The sequence below is a fragment of the Polypterus senegalus genome, chromosome 2 (genome assembly GCF_016835505.1).
Source record: "Polypterus senegalus isolate Bchr_013 chromosome 2, ASM1683550v1, whole genome shotgun sequence".
In the NCBI taxonomy this organism is placed as follows: Eukaryota; Metazoa; Chordata; class Cladistia; order Polypteriformes; family Polypteridae; genus Polypterus; species Polypterus senegalus.
This window is the reverse complement of record NC_053155.1, coordinates 134,796,825-134,809,822: the sequence shown is the minus strand read 5'-3', so window position 1 is coordinate 134,809,822 and position 12,998 is coordinate 134,796,825. Positions and strand designations below refer to the sequence as shown.

The following is a 12,998-nucleotide window of genomic DNA, read 5'->3' as shown; positions in this document are numbered from 1 at the left end:
TCATGAGAATACGTGAGCTTACATAGCAACCGGTCTTGTGACTACGTACGATCGAAATATCTATTTAAGCGTACAGTTACACGTCGTACAAAGTCCATCCATCCATCCGTTATCCAACCCGCTATATCCTAACTACACGAGTTACGGGGCTCTGTTAGAGCCAATCCCAGCCAACACAGGGCACAAGGCAGGAAACAAACCCCGGGCAGTGCGCCAGCCTACCGCAGGGCACACACACACCCATACACCAAGAACACACTAGGGACAATTTAGAATCGCCAATGCACCTAACCTGCATGTCTTTTGACTGTGGGAGGAAACTTGCATGAAGTCCACTTCTGTAAACACAAGCTTATGCTTGTACACATGTAACATTATAAATGAGCTTACTCATTTGTTCACGTGTTCCAAAACATGCACAGATTATGTATTGAATTTGTGACTTTTATTAACAAAATCACAAAGGTTTCAAATTTATGTGCAGACAAATTGATGTTGCAGGCCACATGTGTCCTGGTGGTCATAGTTTTCCCACCCTTATAGTAAGACTTACTTTATGCATAGCCAGTGTTTTGTTTTTTTATCAATTGGTGTACTGAATTATTTTGTGTCAATGTTGACCATATACCTTTTTCTTTTTGACCCACATACTTGAGTTTGCCTCTACTGGATAGTGATGACACATTGTATGTTGGTAGGACATGCAAGTAAAAATTTCACTGTACTCTGTACATTTGTACAACACTGATTGTTGGACTCCATGTGCACAATAGTCCAACTATTTAGTGATTAACAACAAAGTCATAGCAAAAGACCCAATGTGGAATGGGTTGAACCTGCAGAAGTATCAACATATACTGTAGACTTGCTCTTTTCTTTAGCTTTCATCATATTCCTCTTCACTATTATTTTTTTTTTATTACCTAGCCCAATAGCAAAAAAGGAGAAGAAATCAGCATAAGGAATACAAAGAATTCATACAGTTCTTCTTGAGACGGGTAAAAAGTGGTATACTGTATATGAAAGGCTGCCATACTTTGCATACATCTTTAGGGGAAATTTTAATTTAATAGTATACCATGCCAAATTCCTAAGTCAATGCTCAATATAAAATATGATTCCAATAAATATTCCAAATTTGTCAGTGCACTCTAATGTGGCAACAGCCACTGTATTAGACTGGGCATTTAATGATATGAGGGTTTCAGCTTACAGAACCCTAAACAGGCTAATAGCGGGTGAAGAAAAGAGTGTCCAACAAAATGTGAGTCCAGTATATAAATGACCAGAGGCTAGAGTACACTTTACAACATTAGAACAATCTAGATGAGAACAGGTCATTCAGCCCAACAAAGCTCACCAGTCCTATCTACTTAACTTCCTAAAGATAATGTCAAGTCGTGTTTTAAAGGTCCCTAAAGTTCTACTGTCTTCCACACTAATTGTTAATTTACTCCATGTATTTATGGTTCTCTGTGTGAAGCAAAACGTATTAATGTTTGTGTGAAACAACAAGTTTCCAACTGTGTCCCCGTGTTCTTGATGAACTCATTTTAAAATACAAGTCTCGATCCACAGTACTAATTCCCTTCATAATTTTAAACAGTTCAATCATGTCACCTCTTAATCTTTTTTGCTTAAACTGAAAAGGCTCACCTCTTTTAATCTTTCTTCATAATTCATCCCCTGCAGCCCTGGAATCAGCCTAGTTGCTCTTCACTTGACGTTTCCTAGCCCTGCTATGTCCTTTCTGTAACTTGAAGACCAAAACTGTACACAGTACTCTAGGTGAGGTCTAATCAGTGTCTTATAAAGCTGCTCTTTTAAATGCTCTTACCATCCAGAGATGAATACAATATACACTTTCTCAGAATGAGAATGTACGATCTTGCTCTTGGTGTTATTGTAAAACATCTACAGATGTCATCATGCCAGGCGCAGTACAGATTAGACCTTTCTTATTTTTCCATAGGGCTAAATTATGGCTCTATATCAGATGTGGATGTAGGTAAATTATTAAACTGATCTCCATTGAAAGGAGTGAAATGTCTAATATACAGGTAGTAGAAATGTTTCTGTTGCAGGCTATAGTAAGAAGAAAAATATATTTGGGTTTAAATCTCTAAAAGTCATGATATTGTGAGTACCATGGAAATTCCAAAAGTAAATGAAGAAGCATTTAATGAAGGAGAACTGTGAGTGACAATAAGAATATTGAGTGAAAATGCCACCTGAAATAATATGAAATTATCTGATTAGTTTTCTCTAGTTATTACAGTTTTTGGTAGAAGTGCACTTGGCAAAGCATCAAGAGGGGAAGTGAATCTGGACTGATTTTCCTCAATAAGGCATTATGGTATATAATAGTATGAAGCAAACCCAAAATCTGAGGGCAAGCTGCCCACTACTGCAACTGAAACTCTGGCATCTCCAGTGCTTCCTCAGTTGTACATGTGTTTCAAATTTCAAATCCAAATCAGTGATGATATCTGTCACTCTGATGCCTTAAAGGAGGATTTGGTTATCTCCGGTATATAGAAAAATATTGAAAGAGAAACAGGAACTTTGGAAAAGAGACCAAATGGAAAGATTCTGTTTAGTGGAATTCAGAGTATCAGTTGAACAACTTTAAGAGATTAGTCTTCTTAATCTCAGCTCTTACCCCATGTGATTTGTCTCTGATGGCATCTATTCTAAACCTAACCATGTCACCATGTATTAAATAACAGGCCATAGTGTTTTAGTATATAGTAGATTTTAACACCATAAATTTAAAGTGTGTCTGATTATACAATGACATTTTATTATAGTGAATGTGTTTTATGTGACACACTGTGGTGTCACTTTTCTTTTTAGGTTTCATTTTTCCCCAATTTCTTTCTCTTCATTTTCTTGTAAAAAGACTCCTCTGACAGTATGAGACGTTTGAGGGTTAAGATAAAAATCTTCATTTTTCACATGACTGAAACAGCTAAATCCCCAGGGCTGTTTTTGTTGTTGTTTTCAAACTGATTGTGGCTTTACTTTATTTCAATATTACCGTGAGGATTATTTTTGGAACAAAGGAAGCTTTGACGCATAAGTATAATGAGATACTCTAGATGAGATACCTTATTAGCATTAGGAGCAATAAATTTATGAATTCAGGCAAACAGGAAAGAAAGACAAAAAAGGCATTATGATTAGTATATATGTCCTAGCCAGCCTTCATATTCAAGGGGATTCGGCCCCAACATTTACATATTTTGAATAAGCCTCTCATGCCGAAAAAATTCTCCTCACTGGTGAGATGTCCTCTTAACTAGTCAGCTGGGCATGTCTTGTATCAGTTCTAATGGTGGTAGCAATGGTGTAGGGCCTTTTTATCGTTTGCAAGTAGCCATTGCTAAAAGCCAGGACCAGTGTGACAAACAAACAACTTAATGCTGGGTGCAGTTTTGTGTCAGTCACATCTGGTATAACTGGTGGTTATCAGGAATTACATTTACATTTACTTATTTGGCTGACTCCATTATCCAGTGTGACTTACAACATTTATGATACAAGTGGATACATTTCTTTTGGTTTTCCAATTAGAGCACAGGCAGGTCAAGTGACTTGCTCATGAAATCTCAGCATTTTTGTTTTATTTCAGTTTTTCTTTGTTTTGAGTTGTGCATTTATGGTGTCATCAGGTGTTGCTATCTGAAATCTAATCTTGTCTTATGTGTGTGTGTGTGTGTCATCACAGGGGAGTCTGCATGCTCACTAATAGCCTACTTTTTTTTAAAAAAAGGAAAGACTAATTGGCAAGAGAAAATTAATTCTTTCAGAAAATGTATTTACTGTATAGTTCATCTATGTCTTTTACTGTTGTTTGCTGTAATGCTTGGTGTAAAAAACGTCAAGCTAAAGGCTGAAAACAGTCCTTTGAAAGGACTAGAAAGATATAACAAAAGCATATCAGGTGCAGATGGAACATAGTGGTATCAGTTACCAAACTACATGAAGAACAATTGTCATATCACACACTGTAAACCAAAAACATAAGTAGAGAAAGCAAAGCAAAAAGGTTCTAGCACTATTAAAATCCTAATTAAGTGAAATGCAAAATAATTTTTGTAGCATAGAAATAAAAGCTTGGGTACCAAATGTAAGTCTCTGTCATTTTAAATAGTGACTAGCAACAGGCATCATTGATAACAACAACATTGTTGTGGCTATTTTAAAATAATACTAGAATGGTGGTACATAACAACACACTCCCAACTAGTCTACAAATTGCCCTGACAAAATCAAAGAGGTTTGGTTTTGTCTTTAGTCATAGAGGATTGCAATGTGTGCCTTGAGCTGACAACTAATAAATGCTCATCTGAAGCTACAATGCATAGAGGGCACCAATGAGGAATATGGAACATGGAGGCTTTTAGACCTCACAAACAGAAAAGAAGCTCATCTGTCTGATGTCCCGTGTTTTACATATCATGGCAGAATGAAGAAAATAAATAAAAAAAGGCCCATGATTGTAGCCGTACTTGCTGTACTTGTTAACCCTTCGTACAACGCGGGCTCCATCAGGCAGCATGTTATTGTTTGTCACAAAAAGGAGCAAGCACAACTGCACTGGAAGGTCAACAGCCTGCCAGTAAATGTAACATGACCAGTGATTTTCAGTCATGTACACTGACATGGTCGACCGACGAGATCAGCAACTACAGTCTTTAAGTCTGACATACGCAACAACTAGAAGTTGCAAAATGTGATATTAGGTTAATGCAATAAATACTGTGATATATGGCCGGCAGTTCATCCCGGCCAATACCCCCATGTTGCTAGATGGAGTCCTCCCTGCAGCATGGAGGTGCCCCGAATTCGAGCAGGGCATCATGGACCTTGGAGTTTTACTTCACAGCCCTGCCAGATACCATGGGGACTGCCAGGGGATGCTGCAGGGAAGAACAGGGAGTTGTATTTTCCATATAGCCCGGAAGTACTCCTTAGTCACGGGGACGGAAGAAACAAAGTACTTCCGGGCTGAAGAAAAGAAGGAGTTTTCATCTGACCCGGAAGTGCTGTAAAATCACATGGACTGAGGGATAGAAGCACTTCTGGGTCAAGAAATATAAAAGGACTCTGGGAAACCCCAGCAGGCTGAGCCAAGTTGGGAGGAAGGGTGACGGAGCTGCTGGGAGTGGAGGATTGTGGTTATTGAGTGTATTATTGTGATTATTGATTATTATTGAGAGTATTGTGGAGGTGGAGGTGCTTTGTACACATTATTGAAATAATAAATTCATTGTTGGGACTTTTTACCTGGTGTCTGAATGTGTTGTCTGAGGGTTCAGGGCTCGACAGCGCCCCCTATCTGTCACAATACCAAGAGCCCTGTAATGTCTGCCAGCTGCCAGGAATACAGGTAAAAAATCTGTTGTACTGGGTTTTATAATTGTCAGGGATGCCAGGGGCAACGACCTGGCCGGGACGCCTTGAGGGACCGGAAGAGGGTCAATGCCCACCTTGGATCACGTGGGGGCTGCCTTCCTGGTTGCTTGGCCACGGGTAGAGGGCTTGGAAGCCCAACCTTGTAGGGACCCATGGTCACCGCCAGGGGGCGCCCCAATGCCTTGGGGACCCTGGACCTCAGTGCTTCCGCCACACCAGGAAGTGCTGGGGGGAAGAAGAGAAGGGACACACGGAGAGCTTCCATGAAAACAGCTGGCATTTCCGCCACACTGGGGCGTGTCCAGGGAGGAAGCCGGGAAACACCTGGAGCTCATCCGGGATGAGATAAAAGGGGCGGTCTCCCTTCATTTGAGGCTGGAGTCGGGTGGAGGCAGGACAAGGCGAGAGAGAGAGAGAGAGAGAGAGAGAGAGAGAGAGAGAGAGTGGAGGCGGCCCGAAGAAAGGCATTGTGTGGCCAGGACTGTGTCGGGGTTTGTTTGTGTGCACTTGAGCTTATTGTAAATATTGTAAATAAACGTGTGGTGGTGGATTACAACATGTCTGCCTGTCTGTGTCCGGGCTGCGTTCACAAATATTACAACTAAATTTGTCATTTTGTGTTTTTTTTACCCACCTTTTGACTATATTGAAATTAGGTTTTTTTCTTATATTTTAAATAGTTTCTTTTGTCTCTTATTGCTTTTAGAAATTATTTCATTTTTTTGTGTTTTTGAGATAAGAGTACATTGGACCATCTGTCATATTTGATTACACTACTTATTCAATTACACATATTAGTTAAGGCAGGCTGCCACAGATGGAGAGTATTTTAACGAGCCCACAGTCTACAGCATCATAAGGTGTTGTAGTAGGCTAATTTTAACATAATATAAAACAAGCAATAAAAATACAAAAACATAAAATGTGGCTTCAGGACAAGAATTAATCCTGGTTGGTTTTACCTGGCCATTACAAATAATGCATAGGTATTTTTATTAACCAATTTACCTAACTTGCACATCTTTTAAATGTAGGGGGAAACTGAAAATCCCCCAGAAAATCCGACATATAGACAGATAGACAGTGGTCAGGTCAGTGATTGTTCACAGTTTTGAAGCTGCGAGTTGGCAATGCTAACTACTGCTCCACTCTGCAATTTTTTTTTCATACTGGCAGTTGCTATTCATTTCAAAAGAGATGGGAGGATCACTTCAGTTCATGGACAATTACCTTGAGGATAATCCGCTGTTTACAGACTTTTGTTTTGTAAATTCCACCCTCATCTGCAGTCAAGAGGTTCAGATGTGGGCGTGATGTGTGGCTCACCCATATGTAAGTGGTGTACATGTGGACAAATGCACATTCTTACGCAGCGTTACGAAAATGCTTATATCCATATAAAGATGTGGTGAGAATTAGCTGGCAGATCAAATAAAATTGTAACTAATGGAACAAACTGTGCAAATGTATCTACTTGTAATTGTAGGGACCAGGGAGATGAAACAAAGCAGTGTATGGTACAAGTCACATTAGCCTAGAAAAGAAATCTAAACTGGAGTTTGTGTTGTATAATTGCTAAGCTGAACTTATTAGTGCACCAACTGACTGTTTGGTAGCTAACCCTCCCCATGATCTGCACCCTAGGCGAATGCCTTATTCACCTTAATGGTGGCGCCAATCCTGCATACAGTAATTGTGAGGTGACTTTTTGTTAGAAGGAGAGATGCTGGAGCGCACAAACATCCTTGCCTATTCTCAGAAGCACCAGCTTTGGCCTAGAATTTAGAACCAGTTCAACCTGACCTAAGGTGTTGTCCAATTACGGGTCTTTGATGTGATCTGTGGGTTGGTTCTCCTTTTAAATACTGAAAGACATGCAATTAGATTGCTGGGGTACCAGAATACAGTGCAAATCATCCATTCACCCATTATTAAGCTTCCTTTTTTCAAAGACTATTATTGCATCAGAGTGCTGTCCTTGTAATTTAGTAACAAACCTACCAATTAATCTCACTTTTTTTCTCTCTTGTTCCTTAATTTAGTCCTTTCTATGGAGAAGACTTCTACTGTGAAATTCCAAGGACTTTTCGACATCTCTCTTTTTACATTTTTGATCGAGATGTTTTTCGAAGGGATAGCATTATTGGTAAGTTATACTAAGCATTACGATTTCAAAAAGTTAAATTAACTCAGATTTTTTATCTGCACTCTGCAGACTGAATCCAGTTTTGCTTATTAATTGTATACTGTTTTGTTTATATTTGATATGATTGCAAAGTAAACAAATATGTAATTACACATTTGGGACATTACGGTAAAATTATAAAATGGTAGAACAGCACATAGTATTGGCACCTCATAGGATTTGGGTGCTGGTTCAGTTGTAAGCTATGGTGCCTGTGCCTATGTCTGCACAGTTTTCTCATGTTTCCCTGTGACTATATATACTGTATATATATATATATATATATATATATATATATATATATATATATATATATATATATATATATATATATATATATATACACACACACACCCATTGTATATTTGGGTGATCTTACAATGTTTCATGGAGACAAGATGTCCACTATCTCATGATGTCAAAAGGATCTAGCACTGCAAAATGTCACAGGATGTGGTCACATGTGCTTGGTGTTCACTGTCTGTCACTATAAAAGTAGACCTCCAATTGTAAAACTAGCAAGTCTTCTATTATAAAAGCCCACCTCTGTAACAAGGGTTTTTAACTCCTTTTTCCGTTATTTTTCACATTATTTAACCTTTTTGGACATATTTTTGTTTTTAATTTGTTTTTTAAAGTGTTTTTTTTCAGCATTATGTTTGCATAATGTACAGTCAGTCAAGCAGTATTCTCAAGCATTCAGAATTTCTGCTTAGATTTCATCTATCGCTGTAGCTTTCCCACCACCACAATAACTTCATCCTCTGAATAGATTGTGTATTCATTGTGCTTCCTTGAACATGTGTTCTCCTACTCAACAATATTCCTATTCAAGATCAAAGTTTCCCAACTCTTACAGGGAACATCCTGGGCAATGTACTATTCTCCATGGCCTCACTGAACTTCTCCTACACACAGGCTTTAGTTTCATCTGCTGCCTTTTTCCCTTGTCATATCATGAGACCCTCCTACCAACTGCAAAGCCTACTTCTTTAACTTGATAGTAACTCTCACTGTTGGTATCTATCAAACAGATGTCACAAGTGGAAGTTCTTTCCAGTAGCTTCCACTTTTAATATCTTTGTTATGGCCCATTCAGACTCCATATTGCTAACTTCCTCTTCCCCATTGCATACTTGATCTTATCCCATTAAGAACTACCATGATACCCTTACTGCACAAATAGACAATTCACTGACCATCTCAGTCTGCACACCACCTAGTGGTGATAAGTTGTCAACTCAGCATCATTCTTTATCCAAATGTCCAGAAAATTCAGATTGCATGACTCGATTACAAAGTCAATCACTGACCTTAGACCTAAAGTACTCTGGTAGCAAGTAAGCTTATGAGGACCTATGTGCCTGAATGTGGTGTTTTTATGAACAATTCATAACTAGCAATTACAGTTCACCAATCAGATTCAAGCCAGGTTGGCCATTTATCCAAGTCAGTGCTGAAGTCACTTTAAAGGACTGTTGAGTCAGTGTGTAGTAAGGGTGAGTGCACTAAACAGATATTAGATATGCAGTATTTAAGCAAACTGCAGTCAAGTCCTTTCTCCTCAGACCCAGTTTATGACTTGACCTGTTCAATGTCCAATTGTAAACCACTCAGCCAGAGCCCCAGCCATCTGGGGTCTCCCCCATGTGGTTACTCTGAGACCACCCGATATCCAAGCCTCATTTCCGAGCGGGTGTTTTGTGTGGAGGTGAGTGCTCATTTCCATCTGGTAAAAGAATGCTCTGTGTTCCAGGAGCAAGCTTTCAATATCTAAGTCAGCTATGGCAAGTGTGTTCCACATAGTCCTTTCACCCATAAGACCTCACACCTACTCCCATCCTCTGCTTTCATGATGATAACCAAAATGATGGCTTTATGTTGCTTCATACACAGGGCTACATTGGTCATCCAGTTCCTAGATCTTTGTGATGGACTGTACAAAAGATCTGGCTCTAGGACCGGGCCTTAGAGGTCCTTTCCTTAGACCAATACCTACTGTATCTGTAGCCATATCAGAAGGTGACAATTCCTAACAACATTCTAATGAACAATGGGGTGCACTAGCTCCTCCATCAATTAGTAACTGTCTCCTGATGTGACATATTATTGGCTAAAAAATTAAACAATTCAAGAAAATAATTCAACTGTCACTTGTTACTTTTAATACTCCATTTATCTGTGGATCAAAAGCCACCAATGCATGAGCAGTGCATGAAGCTGTAGGAATACAATTCAGTCAGCAGTAGTCTTAGTATTTTATTTTGTTTTTATTTTTAAAGATGTGTCTATGTGTGTAGGCCCTCCACCTGATGATGATACATGCCTATTTACTAAACAGGTATTATCACTTTCAGTAAACAGCTGATGCTGTGATTATTTTGGTTTTGCGTTTCACACAGTGGCAAATGAGTTTCCTCCGTGTTTGGTGTAAACTGACAGCCTCAACTTGCACATGTGATAAAGTGTCAGGAAAGGAGTCTTTGCAGAGATCTTCTGTTCTGTGTATTTCAAAAAACAAAACAAAACAGAAAATTACAATAATGTTGGGCAAGGGTCAACACTGTTGGGATGAAGCTGCACCTGATAATGCTAGGAGAGTCTTTGGCTCCCTGGCCTGAATAAGCATACTCTGAGGATTAATGAGTAAATTAATAAATATTCAATTTATATTTGTAATGTTGCCAAGCAGTGCTGAGTTGATCTCAGTAAACTTGCAGCATATGGAAATTTTCATGTGATGCAAATGCCTTATGTATGAAATGTAAAAGCGGAGTTCAGACAAAGGCTAAGTTGACTATCAGTTAATCATCACATAAATTTTTTATTTTATTTTCAAAAAGCAGGACATTAAAATCGCATGGTACTCAATCAAACAAATATTATTAACATAACAGATACAACCATTTACTTCAAAACCAACAGCGAGAAAACAAAGGTAAAATAGAGATACAAAAGAAAAAAAACATAACAAGATTCAATCCCCACCCAAGAGAAAGAGAAAAAGAAGAGACACATACAAAACAATTTATGTTTTTAACTCTATTAGAACAATTAATAGTATAAGAATCAATTCCAGACCCAGCTTGCTTATTCTAAAATAATATTAATGAATTCTTGCCATGTTTAATAAAAGTTTAAGTGATCTGAATTGTCTAAGAAAATTAGGTTTTTTTCTAATTTGAGATAATATAGAACATTGCTTACCTACCGAGTTATAAAACGTCAGTTGGGTGTTCCTCCAGTTAAGTGAGGTCTGTGTGCTAGTAGTATAGTCCAGGAGTACACCAAATATTGCTGCTAATAGATTAAGAGTGATTGTGACAGAAAGGCTGTTTGAGATGTATGAGAAATTTTTGTCCAAAGTGATGTTAATTTGATGGTAGAACATGATAGAGGCACTTGCAGGTTGGCTCTTGCCCTGGGTGCAATTTAGACAAAATTAAATGAGATAAATTTGATTGATGACAGTAATTGAAAGGCCCCTTTCTCTCCTAGGGTCATGCCTAACCAGCTGATCAAAAAACTCTATGCACTAGGACTTGCTCCGTCCATATGCAACTGGTTACCAGATTTTCTCACCAACCGGACCCAGTCTGTCAGGATGGGCAAACACACATCCTTCACCCTTATCCTGAGCACTGGTGTGCCGCAAGGATGTGTACTAAGTCCCCTTCTCTATGCACTCTTCACCCATGACTGTCAACCCATCCACCAATCAAACATTATTGTTACATTTGCAGATGATATGACTGTTGTTGGGCTTGTAACAGACAACAATGAAGCTGCATATAGGGAAGAGGTTCAGAATCTGACAGCATAGTGTAACACCAAGAACCTGGTTTAACAACAACAACAACAACATTTATTTATATAGAACATTTTCATACAAAAAGTAGCTCAAAGTGCTTTACATAATGAAGAATAGAAAAATAAAAGAGACAGTAATAAAATAAAATAAGTCAACATTAATTAACATAGAATAAGAGTAAGGTCCAATGGCCAGGGTTGACAGAAAAAACAAAAAAAAAACTCCAGACGGCTTAAATTCCAAAAAGACAAAAGAAGTTATTTTGGACTTTAGGACCACTAAAAAGACCAATCACAGTCCAATAACAACAATGCAGATGCTGTGGAGAGAAAGGTTAATTATTAAGGTTTTGAGAATAATTACTTCAGTAAATAAGGGCTGTTACTAAGATCAACAAAAACATGGGGATCATTGTTAGAAATATGTTAAATTTAAATTCCACATTAAATTAGAAAGTCGTTTTTCACATAGAGAACCATGAACGTGTAATAAATGACTAAGTAATGTGGTAGGGATTACCACTTTACGGACCTCCAAAACTTAACTTGATATGATAGATAGATAGATAGATAGATAGATAGATAGATAGATAGATAGATAGATAGATAGATAGATAGATAGATAGATAGATAGATAGATAGATAGACAGAACTTTATTCATCCCAAGGGGGAAATTTGGCATTTTAAAGAAGTTGTTTAAATAAATAAATACACACACACACATATATATATATATATATATATATATATATATATATATATATATATATATATATATATATATATATATATACTGTAATATACTGTACACATACACCATGATGACTAAAAAGGAAGAAAAATTTTAAAAAGAAAACTTCTTACTTGGCCATCACAGTCACAGTGAGACATTGTATAGACGTGTTGCTGTTGGTATAATACCTTAGAGAAGTTAAATGGTAAGAAATGGGCTGAATGTTCTGTTCTCATCAACATTTTTCTAATGTTCTAATATTTGGCTGAATGTTCTAATATTTGGCTGAATGTAAAAGAAGAAGGGAGCCCAGCTCTCATGTAAAAGTTCTCAAACCAGCTAAGAACAAAGAGTTTCCAGTTTAACTAAAGCTCCTTGTCTTACTGAACCACATACATTCAGAACCTTTTTAATTTTTTTTACTTTTCTTATGTTGTACAGAGATTTTCTCAAGTTAGATAGAGAATATCTCTGCTATCATAGGGTCCATGCAATTCAGCTAATCTTTCCAAAAAAAAAAACAACCTCAACTTCATTGCTTGATGGGGAAACCTGTTGAGTTAGTTATAGAGATATTGTACACTGATGAAAAAAAAAGAAACATGAGACTATTGTGGACTGAAATTTCAACCTTCATTGCTGAAATATTAATAAACAAATGAAAAGAATACAAAAACAAAAAGTACACTGACAAAAACCAACCTGAAAACAATAACCACTATGAACAGCAGTTATCTATCAGTCTCTCTGTATCTTGTATGAGCGCCTACTATTGCAGCCACTACCACTGACACCCCTGGCACATTGAGCCAATGAGACCCTGGATCTGCTGTTCTTGCAGAAGGACT

The 12,998-nt window shown here is 37.8% G+C and overlaps 1 protein-coding gene across 3 annotated transcripts in view; it reads left to right on the top strand.

The window, feature by feature from the left end:
* rasa3 (RAS p21 protein activator 3) overlaps positions 1-12,998 on the top strand; it is a 290,025-nt gene that overhangs the window by 129,830 nt on the left and 147,197 nt on the right. For all 3 annotated transcript variants that reach the window (XM_039744665.1, XM_039744666.1, XM_039744667.1), the window contains exon 3: positions 7,464-7,567. In XM_039744665.1, the coding sequence (XP_039600599.1) occupies positions 7,464-7,567 (104 nt within the window). The remainder of the gene's footprint in view (positions 1-7,463; positions 7,568-12,998) is intronic.